Source organism: Jaculus jaculus, chromosome 2 (genome assembly GCF_020740685.1).
Source record: "Jaculus jaculus isolate mJacJac1 chromosome 2, mJacJac1.mat.Y.cur, whole genome shotgun sequence".
Classification (NCBI taxonomy): Eukaryota; Metazoa; Chordata; class Mammalia; order Rodentia; family Dipodidae; genus Jaculus; species Jaculus jaculus.
The window spans coordinates 75955865-75972988 of NC_059103.1; the positions used below are offsets into that span (position 1 = coordinate 75955865).

General features: G+C 40.6%; 1 protein-coding gene across 1 annotated transcript; it reads right to left on the reverse strand.

The window, feature by feature from the left end:
• Positions 1 to 16172: 16172 nt before the first annotated feature.
• Positions 16173 to 16850, reverse strand: LOC101615566 (proline-rich protein 20E-like). The gene has a single exon (XM_004665394.2). The coding sequence runs from the start codon at positions 16848 to 16850 to the stop codon at positions 16173 to 16175; it is 678 nt and encodes a 225-aa protein (XP_004665451.2).
• Between the last annotated feature and the right edge of the window lie 274 nt (positions 16851 to 17124).

Sequence of the window (17124 nt, forward strand, 5' to 3'; positions counted from 1 at the left end):
TATGTTTCACATGAACCCTGCAGGATACATGTAATGTCACTCTTTAAAGTTAGAATGTTTGATCTTTTTTTTATAGCATTCCTTACCAATGTAGAAGTACTAAAAGTATTTATTCCAGACATCAAACAATAATAAAAACATTCAACTATGAGGAAGAAACAATGATACTAATATTACTGTGTGGATTCTTCCTGATGTGTGGCAGCCATCTTTAGCACTAATAGCAGTGACTGCCCCAGGGTAACGCTGGCTGGTTTTAATGGCATGGCATTGGAGCAAACTATAAACAGACAAAATCATTACAGTGGTATGTTGAACTTTACAAAACACCAGAAGTGTGACTAACTATGCATATCCCAGCAACATTCTAACTAGGAAGTCTTTTTTCCTGTCCAAAATATATGTTTGTTTCTGAACTAAATTATAGGGACCACTTTGGCTTGCTGTCATCCAAAACATACTTCTCCTAGCAGGTGTCCCAATAAATTGCACTCTATACAACCCTGAAACTGTCTCTTTCCTTCAATCTCATAATACCTTGGGGCCAATCTTCATACATTGAGACCAGGTTGTTCTGGAACAATTATAGAAGTATTCTAGTAAAGAGACTACCAGTTAGTGCTACATTAACGAGCCCTGCAGTAAATTCACTGTTTACAGTTTACACCAAAACACACTTGAGGTAATAAACATAAAAAGGGCACATATTACTACATAGAAAAATAAAAGAACAAAAGTCACGGAGTGTGCCAAGTCGAGAAAATTACACTAGAAACCTCAGTTAAGAAAGACCAATTGTCACAATTAGTAATAAGCTTAACACAACACCAGGAAAAAAAAAGATGAATGTCACTTGGGTTCTCTTACATATGAATTGTTTATGTCAGGGCTTTTCTAGGAACAAAGGTTTTGAAAGAAGTCAACTGTAGACACAAATATCTGATGTGTATATATAATGGTTTACTAATTTAAAAAAAAACCAGTATGATTTCAAAGTTTTAGACACAAGGCAAGTCTCATGCCAATAATGTGTAATAAAAACAAATGACTCTATCTTGGCACAGTGGTATCTACTTCTAATCTCCAGCACATGTGTAGAAAGAAGGCAAGCAGATCCAGAGTTAGAAGCTAGTTTGGACTAAACAGAGATATCAAATCTCAAGAGAAAAAAATAATAAATCAATCTATTTTTCCCCTCCCCACAGGGCCACTACTGATCTATAATGTGGTGAGCCCAGGGTCCTCACAGGCAGCAGCTGGATTGCTCTCAGCAGCAGTTTGGGTTCAGTTTAAATACATGAAAAAAAAAAAAGTGTGGCTCCAGAATTCCATCCTATGAAGAGCATGGAAAACAGAATGTGATCTGAAAAATCTGGGCACATTCCAGTATAAAACTGCTTGTTCTCTAGTATACTCTTTAAACAGACTCTGATTTAAAGGGTCACGACAATGCATTCTTTTTTAAAGTAAATATGTCATAGAATTGTGACAGACAACTGTTCAACATGCTATTAAGAGGGCTGAATTGTACGCATAAGACAGAGTTCTTGAAGGAAATTATATCAAAGAAATTATAGCTATGTTAATGCATAGTAGGAAAGGGAACATGAATTGGGCATGCATATACATATACATACATACATACATATATGCCTGTAGTCACTGCCACACAAGAGGCTGTGGCAGGAAGATGGTTATGAGCTCCTGAGTATAAGCCCAACCAAGACAAAATATTAAGACTGTCTCAAAGCAAAACAAAATTACCATCAAAAGGGAAGATGGTTAGGGTCTCACTCTAGCTCAGGCTGACCTGGAATTCACTATGTAGTCTCAGGATGACCTTGAACTCATAGCAATCCTCCTACCTCTGCCTCCCAAGTGCTGGGATTGAAGGCATGCAACACCATGCCTGGCAAAATATATTTTTTTAAAAAAAGAAAGATGGATACTATAATTGAATAAATATAACATGTGTTTTTGTAAGCAGTACAAACAGCAGGCAGAGGCTGGAAGTATAGCTAAGTGGTTGAGTACTTACCTAGCATGGGTGATATCCTGGGTTCAATCCCCAGCACAGAAAAGAAAAACATCAGTGGATCAGAGGGCATATTGTACATACATACATACATACATACATACCTACATACATACATGCATACATAATTCAGTGATTACTTTGTTGGTGAAAAGGGTCAGGAGTTATCACTCCCAAACCAAGATGCTTTGGCAGACTGACTACTGCACACTGGCAACACTTGAGACCCAGAAAACACAAGGGGGAGGCTTTCCTGAAATATCCTTATCTCATGAAGACAAAGCCTCCACATATCAGAGAGAAGAGACTGACAGACTAGCTGATACTCTTTGTAGAGCTGCTCCTCAATAACTTATTTATTAGGAGACTTTATCTGCATAACCTTTACTCACAGAGATTCTTCCTGTTAACTATGTGGCTGTACCACCTGAGAAGCTTTCTGTAGTTTAGGATGTCAGAAAGACATCAATCATATGGCATTCTGCAAGTCTCATATTTTGTGGAACTTTTGGGATATGCTTGAAGTTAAAATGGCTTTTGTCTCCTTAATCTGTGTATTGCCAATTTATTACTTAGATTCAATTAGTGAACTTTCAAATTGGTAGAAAATTCTTTTCTAGGGACTTCAGATATAGCTTAGGGTCTAAAGCAATTGTGATTCAAGCTGGAATACCTGAGTTAGATCCTCCAACCTCAAATAAAAAGCCAGAGCTGTGAAGCTGTGGCAGGTTTCTGTAATCCCAGCATGCTGATGCTGATGGCAAGATGAGAGGCAGACAAAAGAGAATGTTTTGGAAACTCAAGGTGAGAACAGCAGAAGAATAGCAGATAGAATCCAAAGTGAAAACCCCTCCTCAAATGAGATGAACAGGATCAACCTTAAAGTTATTTTCTGACTTCACAAGTACTCCATAGCACATGTGTGTCTGCACTCACATACACCCATGTGTGTGCACACTCACACACACAGACACAAGCATAATTTAACTTTTTAATAAAAAGAATTATTTTATGATATCTAATCAACTGTTTGGATATCTGAGACCCATGTCACAAAGAAGTGAACTCATGGATTAGGAGATGGCTTAGTGGATAAAAGCACTTGCTGATCAAGACTGAATACTAAACTTGATTCCTAGACACTGTGTAAAAAGCTAGAAGCCACAGTGGGCTTCTGTAATCTTGGCACACTGATGGCAAGTTCAGAGACAAAGGAGACAGGAGAATTTCCCAGAATCTCAGAAGCCTGTGGCAAGTGAAGCAGCAAACAACCATGAGAACAAGAGAAACCCTACATCAAAAGGAAGTGGAAGACAAGAAATGACTCAAAAGTTGGTGGCTGACCTCCACATGCATGTTGTGGCATGCTAGGCATGATGACACTGCACACTCAACTATATACACACAAACAAGACAACTTGCTGAGATATAAATTATGACAAAAATGTAGTATAATATAAACTAATCAGAATAATGAAGCAGTGTATTCTCAATAGATGAAATTATTCTGGAGCATGTAATAATAACAGCTTTTGAAATTCACAAGATTTCTAAGTACTAAGAATACCATTGCAGCCAGGTTTAGTGGCACATGCCTTTAATCCCAAACTTAGGAGGCAGAGGTAGGAGGATCGCCATGAGTTTGAGGCTACCCTGAGACTACATAGTGAATTCGAGGTCAGCCTGAGCTAGAGTGAAACCTTACCTTGAAAACAAAACAGAACAAAACAAAACATTAAAAAAAGAACACCATTACAGAAACTCAGGTTCAAATAAGTGAGAGAAACCAAGCATTGCTCATAGGGGTTGAAGAACTCAAGATTTATTATGCCAGAGACCAGAGGTGTTCATACACCTCTGGACCCTGAGCTCTAATGGCCCAGAGGTGTTTTTTTTTTTTTTTAATTCTTTATTTATTTATTTGAGAGCGACAGACACAGAGAGAAAGACAGAGAGAGAGAGAGAGAGAGAATGGGCGCGCCAGGGCTTCCAGCCTCTGCAAACGAACTCCAGACGCATGCGCCCCCTTGTGCATCTGGCTAACGTGGGGCCTGGGGAACCGAGCCTCGAACCGGGGTCCTTAGGCTTCACAGGCAAGTGCTTAACCGCTAAGCCATCTCTCCAGCCCGGCCCAGAGGTTTTATATGCAGTCTGGCAGACAGTTTGACATCACCATGAGTTCTTTATGGGGGGAGTTAAGGGCCTAAGGTTATGTTTCTAGGGACATGTGTTTACCCATTGTCTGGTTTTGCAAGATATCTGACTAAGAGACAGGATGTAGATGTGGTGGAGCATGGTAAACACAGGGCTTCAAGGTTGTTTACATTTTCTTAGTTTGCAGTTTGAAATGTTTGTAAAATAGGATAGGGAATTCGCAGCACGGGATGGTTAGGGAGGGACTTCAGAACAATACTATTTCCTAAAGTCTCCACCACAATACTATATAATATAGAATACCACAGAATAATACTAAGAATTTTTAAAATAGTTGCAACTGAATATTTGGTGTTGAGCTCACAATAGATAGGTCTTCGATTAGCTTTTGTAGCAATTGCTTAAAAATAATTTTCATAACATCACACTTCATATCTCCATATCAGAGAAAAACGGTAGTTGTAAAAATGGTTTTAAGATTCCAAACAGGAGCAATAATTACTTCTTTGAAATGTTCATACATGAAAAGTTTCATATCCAAACATGTACATTATCAAAGGTCACTTGTTGACACAGAACATTTAGAGCATAGGAGAACACCAGAACAAATTGACCTGCAACTTTTGTTTCTGATATTTCATCGTGGTTTTCAATAGGATACAATATGGTATTTAATTATAGTTATGTGATTATATGATACCTTTTTCAAAAAGTAATGTCACTTTTTGTGGTGCTGCATGCCTTTAATCCCAGCACTTGTGAGGCAGAGGTAGGAGAATCACCATGAGTTCGAGGCCACCCCAAGACTACATAGTTGTCAGCCTGAGCCAGAGTGACACCCTATCTCAAAAAAAAAAAAAAAAAAAAAAAACGAAGGAAAAAAAGTAATGTCAGGTTTTGGAAAACAAAGTGATATGCTGACAATCTAAGCATCTGGAAGGCTGAGACAGGAGGAACAATGCATGTTCAAAGCAAACCTGGACTACATAATAAGTTGAAGACCAGTCTGGACTACACAGCAAGAATATCTCAAAAACAAACAAAATAGTAAAACCCAACCAACAAACAAAAAATGTTGCTTAAATATGATTATTAAAAAATAATTTAGGTCACTGGTCTGGATTCCCTGTGCTGGATGGTGTGTAGTTGGGTGCAACATGGATTGAGTAGGCCAGAATCAGTTTCCCTGCTCCTCCCAGTTCCCTGGTCCAGGTTCCCTGCAGCAGACAGTGCAGACAGGTGCAGGGGCCTAGACTGAGTAGGCCACACCCATGTTTCCCTGTTCCTTCCAGCACCCTGGTCCAGGTGGTGTGCAGGCAGGCACAGTAAGGGGTGAGTAGGCCACATCCCTGTTTCTGGCTCCTCCCAGCTCCCTGGTCCAGGTACCCTGTATGAGAGGGTGTGTAGGCAGAAACAGAGAGGAGTGAGTAGGCCATATCCTTGTTCCCTGGCTCTTCCCAGTTCCCCGGTCCTAGTAGGTCCCATTATATCTTGCTTGGAGATACCTGGTCTCTGGGTGGGCTGTGGAATCAGGTCTTTTGCTCTGGTATCCTGACTAACCACTAGGTACCAACATCCCTGTTCATCTGAGTCAGAAGGGGCATGGGCCAAAAGGCAAAAAACTTGCTTCCTCCTCAATAAAATAGAAAGTCTCCCTAAAATGAGGAGACCATCATGCAAAAAAAGCCAACAAAAGTCAGAAAACTGAGAGATCTCCACCAAGGATGCCTAGTCCTACAATAGAAGCCTCCAATGAAATCATAGAGAAATCAATAGAAATTCAATCCCAAATTGAAAACACAACAACCAATGAGAACCTGATCAAAAGAAGCACTGAACTGGAAGCAAACAATGGAAGAACCAACTATCAAATCAAAGAAATGGAACAAAATCATCTCTTAGAGAGTTGGGTTTTTGACAGGCTTAACTTGATGGAAAAAACATTAGAATCCTCAAAAAAGATATGAATGAACTGCAGATGAGTCAAGAAATGGAAGATATCAACAACCAGTTGATAAAACTTAATGAAGACTTGATCAAATGCAAGAATGAATTCCAGAAAGCATCAAGAAAATCAAAACTTGAACTGAAATTGTACCTCTAAAAAGAGATGGACACAATGCAAAACACTACGATAGAAAACAAAAATCAAACAGAAATTATAAAACACTCTCTAAACCCCTCACCAACAGAGTTATTCATGTAGAAGACAGAAGCTCTGACCTACAAGACAACACAGAAGAAATTGATCGGGAGACCAAAAACTTTGTTGAAGTTCAAAAAAAAAAAAAAAAAGTGAACAGAATATGAGGGAAATACCCTACAGTGACCACACATACAGATCATGGGTATACCAGAAGGAGAGAAAATCCAAGCAAGAGGCATAGAGAACATATTCAACAAAAATATTGAAGAAAATTTTCTGAATATCTCAAAAGAGAGGCCCATCCAAATACAGGAAGCCCATAGAACACCAAATAGACAAGACCAAAGAAGAAACTCTCCAAGGCACATCACAGTTAAAACTCTTAACAATGAAAACAAAAAGAGAGTGTTAAAATCTGCAAGAAAGAAACAACTCATAACATATAAAGGCAATCCCATAAGAATTAGGCCAGATTTCTCAATGGAAACCCTGAAAGCCAGAAGGGCCTGGAATGAAACACTTCAAACTCTAATAAACTATGGTTTCCAACCCAAAGTACTATATCCAGCAAAAGTATCCTTTGTTGGGCTGGAGGTATGGCTTAGCAGTTAAGGTGCTTGCCTGCAGAGCCAAGGGACCCAGGTTCAATTTCCCAGGGCCCATAAAAGCCAAATACATAAGGGAGCACATGCGTCTGGAATTCATTTGCAGGGAATAGAGGCCCTGGTGTGCCCCATTCTCTCTCTCTCTCTCTTTCTACCTCCTTTTCTCTCGCAAGTAAAAATAAAAATAAATTTAAAAATAAGTATCCCTCATAATAGATGATGAAGGGAAAACTTTCCATGAAAAAGTTAACTCTATGATTCTATGAACAGAAAGCCATGCCTATAGAGAATACTTCAGTGAATACTTCACACAGAACAAACAACCACTATCAAGAGCTAACAAGAAGAAGATCACAATAACCAAAAATAGACCAGGTTCAACATAGTACAAAACACAAGAAAGCACCAAACCAATAAAACACATCATTATGACAGGGATTAAATTAAACCTCACAGTAATAACCTTAAATATTAATGGTCTTAACTCACCCATAAAAAGACACAGATTATCAGGGTGAATAAAAAAAATGAGACCTTCTATCCACTATCTTCAAGAAACTCACCTCACCACTAAAGACAGACACTCCCTCAAGGTGAAAAAAATGGAAAATTATGTTCCAAGCAAATGAACATATAAAATGAGTCATTGTTGCTATATTAATATCTGATAAAACAGACTTCAAATGAAAAGTAGGAAAAATGGACAAAGAAGGCCACAACTTACTCATAAAGGCAATGATCCAACATGAGCACCTCACATTCATAAGTATATATGCACGAAACACAGGTACACTACAGTTTATAAACAAAATATACTTGACAATAAAACAGAAATAAACACCACACCATCATAGTTGGAGACTTCAATATCCCACTACCATCAATAGACATATCATCCAAGCAGAAAATCAGCAGGGAAATACTAGATCTCAACAATTTCACAGATCAACTAGACCTAATGCATAGCTACAGAACTTTCCACCCCAACTCTACAGAATACATATTCTTCTCAGCAGCCCATGGAACCTTCTGCAAAATTGACCATATATTAGGCATAAAGTGTACCTCCATAAAGTCAGAAACATTGAAGTAATTTCCTGCATCATGCCAGATCACCATGTTTTAAAGCTAGAAATTAAGAAAAAGAGACACATCAAGAACCCCACCAGCGACTGCAAACTAAATAACACACTTTTAAACAATGAATGGGTCATGGAGGAAATCAAAAAAGAAATTGTAAAATACCTCGAATTGAAAGATAATGAAAGCACAACCTACCAAAACTTACAGGACATAATGAAGACAGTCTAAAAGGGAAAATTCATAGTGCTAAATACCTTCATTACAAAGACAGAGAGATCCCAAATCAACTAACTGTCCACCTAAAGGCACATGATAAATAAGAATAATCTCTCATCCCTGCTCTTCAACATAGTACTAGAAGTAGTAACCCAAGCAACAAGACAGGAGAAAGAAATAAAAGGTATTCAAATTAGAATAAGTCAAATTAGCCCTATTTGCAGATGACAGGATCCAGTACATAAGTGACCTGAAAGTCTCCATCTCAAAACTACTAAAGGTAATTAATTCCTTCAATAAAATGAAAGGATATTAAATCAATGCACAAAAATCAGTAGTCTTTCTATATGAAAAGTACAAATATACAAAGGAAGAAATCAGTGAGGCATCCCATTTTCAATAGCAACAAAAAAATTAAATACCTTGGAATAACACTAACCAAGGACATGAAAGACCTATATAATGAAAACATAGAAAAAACTCAAGAAAGAAATTGATAAGGACTTGAGAACATGGAAAGACCTCCCTTGCTCCTGGATAGGTAGAATTAATATTGTGAAAATGACAATTCTACAAAAAGCAATATGCAGATTTAAGGCAATAACAACAAAAATACCAGCATAATTCTTCACAGAGATGGAAAAAATGATCTCAAAATTTATATGGAATGGCAGCAGGTCTTGGATATCCAAACATATTCTCAGGAAAAAAAGAAGCACCTCTGGAAGTATCACCATACCTGATCTAAAGCTATATTACAAAGTCATAGTTAAAAAAAAAAAAAAAGAAGAAGAAAAGCATTGTACTGGAATAAAAACAGAAAAAGACTAATGGAACAGAATTGAGGTCTTAGACCTTAGGTCAAGTAATTACAGCTACTTGATCTTTGACAAAGGTACCAATAGGAAAACTGGAGAAAAGACAGCATATTCAACAAATGGTGTTGGACAAATTGGACGATCATTGTAGAAAAACAAAATTGCACCCACTTATTTCTCCACACACAAAAATCATGTCCAAATGGATTAAAAACCTCAAAATAAGACATTAAACTCTTCAACTACTGTAATTAAAAATAGGAAGCATGCTCCATGATATAGGAATGGGAAAAGACTTCCTGAAAAATCCCAACATTCCAGGAAATTAAACAAGCACTCAACCAATGGGATCTCAGGAAAATAAAAAGCTCTTGCAGAGAAAAACATATCATAAGCAGAGCCAATAGATTACCCACTAAATGGGAGAAAAACCTTTGCCAGCTATAACAGTGACAGAACCCTAATATCTAGAATCTACAAAGACCTTAAAAAACTAAGCAGTAAAAAAAATCAAACAATCCACTCCAAAAGTGGTGCAGAAAACTGAATAAGGAGTTCTCAGAGGAAGAATTACCAATGACTCACACACACTTAAGAAAATGTTCAACAACCTTAATCATTAGAACAACTATGGAATTCCACCTTGCCCCAATAAGGATAGCAAACATTAACAAATCAAATGAAAAGAAACGATGGCGACAATGTGGGGAAATGGGAACACTCCTTCACTGTGGGTGGAAATGTAAACTGGAACAACCAATATGGAAAACAATATGGAGACTCCTGAAAACAATTAATACAGAGGTACAAACAGAACCTATTATTCCTTTACTGGGCATTTACCCTAAAAGCTCCACACCTCAGTGCAGAAATATTTGCTTAACTATGTTTATAGCTGCTCAATTCATAATAGCTAAGAACTGGAATCAATCCAGGTACCCATCATTGGACAAATGGATAACCAAGATGTGGCATATCTACATGATGGAATTCTACTCAGCAGTAAGAAAAAAAAAAGATACAATGAAATTTGTAGAAAAATGGTTGAACTTGGAACATATACTTAGTGAACTCACACAATCAAAGAAAGACAATCATCAATAGTCTCGCTCATCTTTGGTTCCTAACCTGAATCAGCCCAAGTTGCTGACATACCTGAATGGCAACTCGAGGCTTAGACAATAGGGGGGGGGTAGGACTTTGGGAGAGGGGAATGGTGGGGCGGAGGGACACAAAACTGAACCCAAATTGAACTGGTACCATAGAAACCTATATACTGGAAGTTATGCTAAAAGGCTGAACCCTCAACAGGACCTTAGGAGGAACACCTGAATGGAGGGCCCCAGAGTGAGTGAGATGAAGCCTAACCTTAGATTTCTCCTGTATCATTTTTTTTCCCTGTCTTTTTATTTTTTCTTTTCCCTTGGTGCTGGCCTGTAATTTCCTGTGCCAGAATGAAGTTAACATCCACAACGAGCTGTTGATCAGAGAGAACTACAACTGTGGGTTCCTGTGGCCTCCATGGCCCAGCCCAAAGGTGCCCAGGCAACTGGGGTGGGTGAGCACGTGACAAGAGAAACACTCCCAGGAGACAGTTGAACAGCTCTCTCAGTTTATTGTCAGTGAAATGGGTTTATAAACATCTGAGGGTGGGAGGAGGGCCCCTAAGGGGATTGGTCATACCAAGTTCATTTCTGATGCCTAATTAGCATATGGGGACATTCATTCTACCAAGTAGGCAATGGCAGGGGGGGAGGGAAGAGGGTCAGGTGATCCAGGGTCTCAGGACTGTGTGAAGGCTGCTGGCTGATAAGGGGTGTCCTAGGCAACTGGCCAAAGGTTACAGGGCTATGGGTAGAGTCTAAGTTCAGATGTGCTGGGCTTGGGGGTCCTTAGCAATTCCTGGAAGTCCAGGCCCCTCTCCTGAAGGCTCCAGCCTGTGCCTGGCAGTGCCTGCCAACTCCCCTTTTGTTTTTATAATGGGCCAGTGTCATCCCAAATGAGTTCTTTAAAATTTACCGTATGTCTAGATAGAATTAGGTGGTGTATAAGGACCTGATTAGTAGCAACCTTAGCAATATTAGTTATTTGTTATTTGAGAAATTTTATGAGACAGGGGGCTACAGCAATAGGATTTTTATAGTAAGGAAAGGGATAAGGAGAAGCCAAGTAATTAAAGGGTTAGAGAAGCAGGTGGTGGGGTCCTCAGGCTTGTACCAGCCAAGCAGCTTAACAACATTTGACTCATTAACAAAGAAAACAATATTTTTGTCCCAAGACCATACATGCTCCCCAAGCTCAGCAGTAATGACGTCTAAGGCTGAATGGTTTTGAAGTACCATACCTGCGAGAAAAGTCCAGTTGTCTCTGGACAACTCTGGATTTGAGGCTGTTGGTCACCTAAGGCACCCAGAGACAGCGTCATGTCATATTGAGGCTCACCAGCAGAGGGATGAAGATCTCTTTCAGTTGGCACTGGCAGTTGGTGTAGGTGGTGTTTGTAAATTTTTTTTTTTTTTTTTTTTTTTTTTGTAGAGATACACCTGTGAAGCAATCAAGACTGGGGAATAATAAGTGGGAGAGGAAATATTTACTTATGGGTGGCTACTCCTTTTGCACCAAAGGAGAGCTGGTGTCTTCACACAACCATTTCTGATTATGGAAATATTGAGCAGGCATTCATCTTGGGTCAGCTTAGAGCTGGACAGGCAGAGAGACATAACTTGGCCTGCATCAAAGAGGGCAAGGCCTGTCCTTTGCAGAGCCAGGGACTCAGAAAACACATGGCAAAACAGTTCTTTGGAAATGGGCAAGAGATAAGAAAATTTTTCTTGTCCCTTTTACTTTCAGGGGTCCTAATTTTATCCCCATTTATTTCTCCCTCTCATGAGAAGACACTCTGCTTTTAGGGGACAAGGCACAAAGACATCAGATCATTTACTATTTCCTGCTGAATGGGACACAAAGTAGGAACTTGTTGCAGTTAGAGAATCTCTCCCAGAGAGAGGAACTATTCTAATGGACCCGGGAGTATAGGAAGATAGTCTTGGAAGAGAACATTGGGGAGAAAGAATAAAAGTAAGTAGTTAATGAGAAGTGAGCACACAGAAAACTGGTACTTTTTGAGGCTGAGGGAATCCAGATAGACAGGGTTGGATCATCTCAGGACCATCTGAAGATGAACTGGCTGAGATTTTCTTCTAGAACTGTTCATCAAATGGCACAGAAGTATTTGACATGGCTTGTAAAACAGATGAGATATTAGCAGAGTTATCAGAAACACATACACAACATTTAATCTTGATAATAGAGAGCCATTGAGTGTCATTAAAGGCTGTACAAATATATTTTTTGGTCTCAGAACTTATTTGTATATTTTAGATTTGAAAATAACCTATTGACATCTATAGTTGTTGTTTTATTATTATAGAATTAGAACTATGGGGAGAAAGATGTCTTAAGATCTTTATTTTCCCTCTTGGAAAGCTCTTGTTGTATTACTTAAGAGGCCATGTATATATTTAAGGCATTTTTAATCTTTGGTTATACTTTTCTTTCTGAGTGTTGAAGACCACAAAGATAGCTGAAATTAAGGATTAGTTTTGGAGGTCACTAATAGCTCTCCAAAAAGACTTTAAGGACCCAGGAGTAATCCTATAGCTTACTGGTGTTTACTGTGTACCAGGATGAGTCAGGGCTATGCTTTCCCTTCTTTGGGAAGTCAGGAGAACTGATTGCTCCTCAATTGTGACCTTTCTGTTTCAGAGAGTACACCACTCTTGTTTGGGTCTCCGTGTTCTCTGTGCTCAGGAATACAGGTGACTTACCAGGGTCCCATCACCTCCAGTGGCCTCATGACCTGAGGGCACAGGACAAAATATTGACTCCTTTTGCTCCGATGAGTCCAGTTGGCTTTGGCTTTTACGTAGGTAATTAACACACTTAGAAAGGAAGTTACTGCCAGGCATGGTGGTGAACACCTTTAATCCCAGCACTCGGGAGGCAGTGGTAGGGGGATTGCTGTGAGTTCAAGGCGACCCTGAGATTACCTAGTGAATTCCAGGTCACCTTGGGCTACAGTGAGGCCCTATCTAGAAAATTAAAAAAAAAAAAAAAAAAAAGGAAGGAAGTTACACCAGCCTGTATGAATGTACATATAGAGCACATTTGATTACTGAAGTAGATTTAGCTAACAAATGCCTCAAGAGCTTTTAAAATCATTGTCTAACCTGTTAAAATTTTTGTTGTACTGTGGCAGCATAAGCCATATATCTGAAGCATAGGAAATAGGCACATCCCACACTTTAAATATCTAACATTTATAAATATAGGCAGAACCTGCTACCTGTCTTGAAAACAATACCAATTAATTTACAAATAAACTAATTTAACTTAGAAATTGTCAGAAAATGACAAACAAGACAGTATAAAGTCTTAGCACCTGTGTTTGAAAATATCTTTGATTAGTTGATTATACCTGTGTGGGTACCAATTACCCAGATAACATTGGAAACTGAACCACAGAGCTTGAATATTATTTTCTCAGATGAGGACCATTGTTTGAGCATGAGGTATACCCTAAAACATGGAATATGTCATAAGAATTAATTTTGTTATAAGCCCTGGACTTAATTGAGACACTTATTTACTATACAGTAGAGCAGAATCTGCTCCTTTTTAAGCCAAAACAGCTAGCTAAGTTTTAATATAACCCTTGATAAATATTTTTTGAAAGAAAAGACACCATTTGAAAACCAGTGATTTTGGCTTAAACTTGATAGCTATTAATTTTATGTACCACAAGTATTTTTATTAACATAAAACAATTTTATGTTTTATCCATGACTTAAATTTGATAAAGATTATGCAAGATATTCCAACATATTTTAGCCCGAAACCTAGATTTTTGTTAAGAGTTTGTAACAGTTGAAAAATCTCTAACTTTAGGCACGGTATTTAGGTTCACCCTGAAAATTCTTTTCTACACACACACATCTTTACCCATACACATTAACATTCTGATCTAAGTACCACTCAAAAAGCATTTTTTTTTTTTTTTTGAGGTAGGGTCTCACTCTAGCTCAGGCTGACCTGGAATTCACTATGTAGTCTCAGGGTGGCCTCGAACTCATGGTGATCCTCCTACCTCTGCCTCCTGAGAGCTGGGATTAAAGACGTGTGCCATCATGCCCGGCTTCAAAAAGCACTTTTAATGAGCATTCTACGTCCCAACATTGAAAAATTCCCTTCTAGTTCCTTCAATCAATTCATCTCACCCCATTATTAACCATCTTTCTATAAGGCTATTAAGACAAGCTATACCAAATTAATTAATCCTATTACTCTGACAAGCAAGTAGTCTAAAGACAATTTTATGTCATTAATACCAATAACACACTTGGAAATGACTTTATTAGGAATAACTAAGGCAAAATTTTTTGCTATCTTGAGGCAGGGTGGACTAGAAGTCAGGTCAGTTGCCTCCTCCTTTTAAGCAACAGGACATTACAATCTTTTTTTTTTTAATATTTAAAATTTATTTATTTATTTTGGTTTTTCAAGGTAGGGTCTCCCTCTAGCCCAGGCTGACCTGGAATTACTATGTAGTCTCAGGCTAGTCTTGAATTCACTGTGATCCACCTACCTCAGCCTCCCAAGTGCTGGGATTAAAGGTGTGCGCCACCACACCCAGCTTAAAATTTATTGGTTTTAAATTTATTTTCTTAAATGTGTCACTGCTGCCTGGCATCCATGTCACCCCCATGGCTGGACAAGAACCAGACCATCCTTTGACCCCTTCTTTATCAGTGTCTCTGGCATTTAACTCCATATCACTCATCCTTCAGCCAGTCATTTATATAGAGTAATGTCAGCTTACTTATTTCCTTGCTTACTGGCTCTTCTCATACCTAAACTTCTTCCTGAGTTTAAATTCCTGACTAAGGAACATGATCTGGGCTTCCAGCTGCTCACAGCTCCTCTCTATCCAACCAGAACGATGCTGTGGCTTGAATGTACCCCCCAAAGTCTGCATGTTGGACACTGGGTCCCCAGTGCAGTCCGGCTAGGTGGCAGAGCCCTTGGAAGGCAATAAAATCACAGGATGTGTCCCCTGGGCTGCTGTGAGAGCAACTCCCTGGCACCCTGGCTCCCTTCCCACCATGTGACATCCACCAGCATGCAAGGCTCCGGCCAGCATCTGACCCTGGGCTTGGACCTGCAGCCTTGGGACCCCCAGACCAGGAAGCCTCTCCTCCTTCCAAGCCCCCTCCCTGGAAGCTTAGAAGCATGCTCCCACTTGTTTGGGATTCCGGCTTCTTTTCCCTGAGGCCTTACTTGTCATGAGGACTTCCTGTCTCCTTCCCCACTCCGAACATTCCTGACTCATTACAGAATTCTAGACCCAGTGTTTGCTCCCCTCAGCCTTTGGGATGCTCCCTCACTGTTCCCTGGAATCACAATGCTGCCAGACTAAACTAATGACATTCCAGGGTTCCTGATGTATAGTGCTCCAACATATGGCTCAAGACTGTCCCTCCTTAGGTGGGATGAGAACCTGGTATTCATTCTTTTGCACCTGGCTCTCACCTCCACAGTGTGGGGCTGTCTCTGCTCATCCTCTGCCCCCTGATATACTGGTTGTCCCTCAGTCCTGTCCAGTCTGTGACTCAAACAACCCGTGTCATTTTGTCTCCCTCCAGCCCTGGCTTCCATCAGAACATCTGGGATTGGCTCTACATACAACACACATGTTGAGGGTACACCATCATCCCATTCCTCTTGGAGGATATTAACTACAGTCTTAGAAAAAGCCTTGCTGGATATCCTGTTAGTGGTATTTCCTCAGACGTCACTGTTCTTGCTTTCCATTGTGTCTTTTCTTTTCTTTTCTTTTCTTTTTTTCTGAGGTAGGGTCTCACTCTAGTCCAGGCTGACCTGATATTTACTATGTAGTCTCAGGGTGACCTCAAACTCACTACGATCCTCCTCCCTCTGCCTTCCTGAGTGCTGGCATTAAAGATGTGTGCCACCATGCCTGGCTCCATTGTATTTTCTTTTTGACAAATGTTTGGTGGTTATACATCTGGGGATGGGTTGGTACTAGGTTTGGCAGGTCAGATACCAATGTGAGTGAAGAACTCTGGAATCCCGAACACATGGATCCCGAAGGAGGTCTGCATGAAGTGTAGGGCAGTGCCTGACAGAGGGGTGAAGTTGATAGTGGGGTACAGGGTGGCTGCCTGACGTCCCATGAGGGACCAGTGGCCAGAGGGCTGGGGCAGCTCCTGGACAGTCCCCATTGGCGCTGCGGTTATTTGAATGAAGGGGAAGTAGGGGGCCAGCCCATCTTCAAAGTCAGCATCCAGGGCCAGGTCATCGTTGTCCAGCACCATTTCCATAAAGTGCTCCTGAGGGACTTCTGGTGGCTCCTGAGAGGCTGCCTGCTGGTGGCAGCTGCTCCTTCTCTGGCTCCTTCTCTCTGTCCTCTGCCTCCCTTCCCTGGTCCTTCTCTGGCCACTTCTCTCTGTCCTCCCTCCCCTGGGGTGGCTTCTGGAGTGGTGTCTTTCTGGTCTTTGTGCGGCTGGGGCTGCCTCTGGCTCTGCAGTTGCTGGGGCCTCCATGTGCATGGGCCTTACATAGGCGATGGGTTTGGTGGGTTGGCCTGGCCCTGCTGGCCCATCTGCTTTCACGGGGTCTTGGTGCTCCACACCAGAAGTGTCTGGCTCCCTGAGGTGCTCATCTTGATTAGTTGTTGTCCCACACAGCCACCTCTGAAGCCTTCTTCCCTCCATGAGGACTCTGTGGGAGGGACAGGGACCCTGGATAAGCGGGTTAAAGCCACCTCCCAGCCTGGCAGAGGAATTAGAGACCACGAAGGGTTGTGGGTGGTGGAGTTCAGCACTTTACACCCATAGATATGGTTCCCGTGGATGCTGGAGCCAGGAGAGGGTGACTGGCCTGCAGGAGAGGGACAGCCCAGAGGCCTCAGCTGGGAAGCCAGGGCTCTGGGCAAGGAATCTGCCGCACCTGGCCTCCTGCTTTGAGGTCCTAAGCAGATAGATGGCT

Excerpts from the sequence above, each read along its gene's own strand:
- LOC101615566 (XM_004665394.2), bottom strand. The coding sequence starts at position 16,850 with ATGGAGGGAAGAAGGCTTCAGAGGTGGCTGTGTGGGACAACAACTAAT.